Source organism: Pyrus communis, chromosome 5, assembly GCF_963583255.1.
Source record: "Pyrus communis chromosome 5, drPyrComm1.1, whole genome shotgun sequence".
Lineage (NCBI taxonomy): Eukaryota > Viridiplantae > Streptophyta > Magnoliopsida > Rosales > Rosaceae > Pyrus > Pyrus communis.
Window position 1 is genome coordinate 18,845,487 of NC_084807.1, and position 5,585 is coordinate 18,851,071.

Consider the following 5,585-nt stretch of genomic DNA (forward strand, 5'->3'; position numbering starts at 1 on the left):
TCGATGAAACCAGGCTGCAGCGCCGGCAAGTTCCGAGCAGAGTCGGACGGGTTTCCATGGGGAAGGGTTCCAAGCATCTGAGGAGTGAGAAATCTCGAACTCCATGGAGATTTCGAAGGAAAAGTCGAAGGGCTTCGTCGGGAACGACGATGTGGACGACTTCCAGTCGTCGGAATGAGCCACGGGACGACTGCAGGTCACCTAGACGACGGCCATGTCGATTTTTCAGATTAGGGTTTGGAACAGCCAACGGCTTAGCGCGATGGCTAATCGATGCGATGGCTCGGAGGTTTGTGGTCAACGGAGGGCTGCAGGCCCTTTTAGCTCACGGCTCGTCCTAGGGGAGCTCAGCGGCTTGGTGCCGCGGCTCGGTGGATTTCCACCAAAACCCTAGCATATATTTTTTTCAATTCTAGTAAATTCACATAATTCAATGGGATTATGATTATAATGCATACACAATTTATGTAAAATCTAAAATTCAAAAAACGTAAAGTTGGGTCATGCATTATGGTGAATGTTCATGCTACCAGGACTGTAAAAATATCGAGTTAAAAACCGTTGTTTTGGAAGAACCTGATTGCGTGATGATATTGATAAACTGGTTTGATGCAGAAAACTATTTCTTCAATTTCGGCTTTCCATCTCCAAAACTTGTATCACGTTCAACATAAGAAAAATAAATAAATTGAATCAATAGAAGTATATGAATTCAATAAATCAAAATTTAATCAATTAAAAATATTTGAAACGTAATATTCCCTTGATTGAAGACGAATAAATTCTCTTTAGCACAGCGTGAAGAGCGTGCTGATAACGTGTTGTGACCCATATTTAGTAGAGAGGTGCGGCAAAGGGAAGAGTAAGAAATTGGATAATAGACTTGAGGAATTGTGTGTTAATTCCCTAGTCTTTGTGCCTTTATTTATAGTAATAAGGAGGATAGAAACTTGCTCTCCAAGTAATACAAAGTATATTAGGGAAGATCTTCTAGATCCCAAAGGATTCCTACTTTATCTCTACATAGGTTTTACACAATCCCATATTGATAAGAACATATGTCACAACAAAAACATCTAATTTACAAAATAAAAGAATTAAAAACGATTTACAATGTGGAGGCAGCGGTAGGAATTCGTTCGTGACATCCAAAATGTTAGGTTTGGACAAGAGGAACACAAATCCATCTATGCAATCAACTATTAAAGCATTCACCTTACAGAGCAGGATCATCACCTTCCATGCCGCAAAGTTTGAGATGCTATATTGCTATGCACTCTAATCATATAAATCTCATCCTGTTTCACACCATTCATGAATAATTTAAATATGGATGTTAGTAAATTCGCACATATTATACATATACGTAATGTTGAAAAACACTTCCGACTTTCCCTTAGCTTTTTCTATGCACTTCTCAATTTTACGTACATATTATATATGCTTTCGTCATTCATATATGTCAAAAAATACGCGTAGCTATTTCATACCAATTTTTTTCTCATTCTGTATTTTACCTCACTATGATATCTTGCATAACAAAAGACGAAGAAAAGAAAAGGAAGAAAAAAGAGAGAGAAACCTCTTTAGAAACTTGAATATTTCTTGCTGCCTATTGAATTGGATTCATTTGGAAGTTTGGAGTAATATCATCCTTCTCTGTTCTTCTCATCCTTGCCAATACTTCTAATACAATTACTGAGTCAAGAATTACGCCTACAAGAAATCCGTAACCAACCTTCCAATCATTTCCTTCACCTCCAATTTTGATCCCCAGAACTATGTTCACAGCTGCAAAGAAGACTGCAGACCTTCCAAGCCAGTGGTGGTACCAATTCCAGTACTTTCTAATATTATTGGCATCCTTGTTGGGTCTTAGAAAAAATGCCAATATCTGAAAATTACCTCTAGTAAAAAAACTCAGAAATATGAAATTACAATTCCTTTGCGGAACACAAACGTGATAGATTCTCTAATACATAAGGGTCTCACATGTAATGATAGGATCCACCGCTTTAGGAGAATGTGTCAACAAGTGTGCCAATTTTATGCATCTAAATAGTATTATTGTAATAAATTCAGATGTGAGGGACAAACCTGAAGGATGCTAAGTACGAGAACAAAAATTCCTATGCCTCTATGCGTTGGAAAGTTGGCTCCTATTTTAGTATAGAGTTGCTGGCCAAGTACCACAGCTGCAAGCCCAATTACAAAGCCAACAAATTGAATAATTGAATGGAGATAGTACCACAGAGGTTCCTTGTGCTTCAAGTATCTTGGCACAATTGCCCCAATAGGAATTATTAGACCCCATCCAAATATAGCCAATATTCCATGGTTCTTCTTCATTTGTCCAAGATCACTAGGTGCCTCTCCCACAGATGCTGAGCCTGAAGAGAAATCAAACAAGACGGTTGTTTTATCATTGTGTATGGTTAGGTGGTTGTGCTTGGGGGAACGGCTTCCGATAGCCAAGATGATTGGCTGAGGAGCAAGATGAGTTTTGAATTGCATCTGAAAAGCCAAGTAAATTCTAGGTCCATGAAGCACAACAGAAGCAGGAATGCCAGTGAGTGGCAATTCACCTTTGTCTGGTATGACTTGTGACACCTTGGAGCCTTGCAAATAGTATTGCTTAATTCTTACTTGGCCTTTTTTGTTAATCCATCCCACTATTGTACTTGAACCAACCATCATTCCATTTCTGGAAAATCCCATTCCCACCCATCCTGTGGTGTATACAGCAGATAATATAATGTTCACGACATGATCTTCTGTCTGAGAGTACTGCAACAACCAAGAAAATGAAAGAAATAGCTAGTTTGATTTAATTATATGTTGAATATATATAGTTTTGAACCGTATAATGACTTCCACACACGTCTTTTCGTCCTTACACACCTTTGTTTATTATGACATTTGGATTGAATAAATTAAATAAGAATCGAAGGACAAAAATAAACATGAGTGTCCAGAAAGAGGGAGTGTGCATAAATTATTTCTCAACAGAACCAACTTAACAATGAAATAAAAATTGAGGACAAACTTACTCTCAGAACAAAAGTGTTCCAAATAGGCCTGCAGACTAGATCAGATGATGAATTACTATATGGTGGTAGCATAAAATTGCTCAGATCATTGTCACAAAGCTCCGATTCAACATTGCCCCTGTTGATGCTATTAACCCCCGGAACATAACTGTCATCATCAGCCATAACAAAAAACTTGGCCTCCAAGACGAGGGTCAGAATACATAGCCTGAAAGCAAACCTCAGAGCAAAAATCAGCCAAGACCCAGGGCTCGCCATTGGAAAGACCAAAAACTTAGGAATGAGATTCAAGGCTTGAACAGGCAGTGACAGAGACCATGGAAAATGTAAGTTGTGAAAGAGAAAGCACATTCAGGAGGTTGGGAGGTTTTAGTCTCTTGGGTTTGAAGGAAAATGGAATGTGGAATGTGGTTGGTGGTGGTGGGAATGCTGGTTGGTGTTGGCAGATGTCGAGTGTTACAGTGGTTTAATTATTATCATATTAATGACTAAAAGTTAACCAAATCAATATTTTCGAGACATAATATCTTTACTAATAATCTTCCAATTCTTGCAAACTAAAACAACCACCACCCACACCACCCCCCCAAAAAAATTTAAGCCACTGGGTTAGTTCAGTAGCGAGGCTGGGGAGAGTGATAGATACAAGTAAACTAAGTTCAAGACTATCGACACCCTCTAATATAACAAAACCAAAAAAGTACTATTTTGTTTTGGCTAGAAGTTACAGTAAGAGGTGAGGGACGGCGGAATACTGGATTAAAAGTATAATTAAAAAATAAAAATAGTACAATTTTATTACTTGGATATGTATTAGACAAAAATATAAGTGATGATTAGATATGAATGATGAAGCACTTTGAAGTCGACTCCTTGTGTATTACAAGATACCATAAAGATTTCATAATGAAGGGCTTATAATTGCATTCAAAAGCATCTCATGCCCTAAACCGAATCTAACAGCAACAAATTACACCATAAGTGAAAACGGGTAAAGAAGTTGACTTGATGTACAATAATTATTGATGAGGTTTTCAGCAATACATAGAATTAGAGACTTCATACAAAAAGTACAGTCAACAAATTAATCACTAGATTGGGCTTTTCTATGCTACATAATGACAAAAAATAGTGGCATTTTTCGTAGTCAGAAGCATCCTTGTAACAAGGTTGTATATCTTCTATTATTTGTCTCAAAACATGAAATAGAACCGGGATGGCTAAGATTCTTCCATAAATTTCATGCAGCATTCAAAGTACTGAGGCAACAATTGGAGGGGAGGGGAGGCATCCACAATCGCCACTCACCGCTGGACATGGGATGCTGTCCTTTATGGATGCTTTCTCTTGATATAACCAGATCAAGATGGCTGAGGAAGACAGAGCGTTTATCACCATAAAGATATCCTCATCATTTCTCTCCCCTTTGCAAGTTTGATAGCGAAAGAAAACATGAAAAGTGATTTAGCCAGGCACCCTAAAGATATGCTCCTCACCACTCTGCTCATCAACCTTAACAACCCATTTACTCTTACCACTTCTCCTCTTACTTCCTCCACGCCAATTTCCCTTGCCAACGTCAGTGTTCTTCCCGATCATGGTGACCTCCATTCCTTTCCCCATGGAATTCTTCGTAGACCTCACATGAACCCTCTTTCCCTTCACTCCCAAATGCCCTTCCAACCCTTTTCTTTCACCAACCAAGTTATTAGCCACAACCACTGATTTTCTAGGGTTAACATCTAGCAACTTCAGCAGCCTTGTGTACTCATCATTCTTGCAATCAACCAGAGAGAAATCAATGTTCTCATAATTCGACAGCAGCTCAGAAGGGTTACCGGTCTTGAACTCGACTGAGTCTTTAAGGCCTGAGTCTCTGATTACTTTCTTTGATTCATCAAGGACTGGCTCGGAAAGAATGCAAACCGGTTTTCCTCCTGTCTGTTTTGCAGCAGCTCCTAGGGCTATTGTAGATGGCGAAACAGTTGAGGTCACCTCCACTATGAGTTTGGCATTCATGCCAGCAGCCAAGGCTGAAACAAATTCATTGCTGCCTGGCTCTTGTGTTTTCCATGAGCCACATTGTCTCCCACAGTCATTGCACTGCAGAAATGATGTGAATTTGGAGTTAGCACATTGGAAACATTGGCTTACATTCTTCATTAAGCCTTTGAACAACACGAGGAAAAAGGTTCAAAATTGAAAAGAGGGCAGTATATATGAAAATGTCGTTTTATTTGACTTCGCCACTTGTTGTCAAACTATCAATGTAGGCAATTGATGAAGTAACCTTTCAACGGTCTGAGAATTTAACATTCAAAATATATTGTTTTACTAAAAGAAGTCAAACTGTCAATCTAGACAATTAATGAAGTAGCCTTTTAGTCGAGAATTTAACATGCAAAATATATCGCTATACTAAAAGAAAAAAAATGTCAAACGTCTGACATGATTTTAAGTCCCATTTATGTAGTGATATTTAAAGGCAACAAAACCCTAAGAAACACAAACGTTTTTTCATAGTTACACCTATTT

The 5,585-nt window shown here is 38.4% G+C and overlaps 2 protein-coding genes across 2 annotated transcripts in view; both read right to left on the reverse strand.

The window, feature by feature from the left end:
* Positions 1-1,612: 1,612 nt before the first annotated feature.
* Positions 1,613-3,308, reverse strand: LOC137733485 (cytochrome b561 and DOMON domain-containing protein At3g61750-like). The gene is made up of 3 exons (XM_068472634.1): positions 3,051-3,308; positions 2,098-2,787; positions 1,613-1,894 (listed from the first exon to the last, which is right to left on the reverse strand). The coding sequence occupies exons 1-3, from the start codon at positions 3,306-3,308 to the stop codon at positions 1,613-1,615; spliced, it is 1,230 nt and encodes a 409-aa protein (XP_068328735.1).
* Positions 3,309-4,514: 1,206 nt separating this feature from the next.
* Positions 4,515-5,585, reverse strand: part of LOC137734350 (uncharacterized) — a 1,368-nt gene continuing 297 nt past the window's right edge. Inside the window, exon 2 of the mRNA XM_068473630.1 lies at positions 4,515-5,153. Within this exon, the coding sequence (XP_068329731.1) occupies positions 4,515-5,153 (639 nt within the window). The remainder of the gene's footprint in view (positions 5,154-5,585) is intronic.

Excerpts from the sequence above, each read along its gene's own strand:
- LOC137733485 (XM_068472634.1), bottom strand. The coding sequence starts at position 3,308 with ATGGCGAGCCCTGGGTCTTGGCTGATTTTTGCTCTGAGGTTTGCTTTC. Across the intron at positions 2,788-3,050 it reads GGAACACTTTTGTTCTGAGA|TACTCTCAGACAGAAGATCA; the intron begins GTAAGTTTGTCC and ends TGGTTGTTGCAG. Across the intron at positions 1,895-2,097 it reads TCGTACTTAGCATCCTTCAG|ATATTGGCATTTTTTCTAAG; the intron begins GTTTGTCCCTCA and ends GGTAATTTTCAG.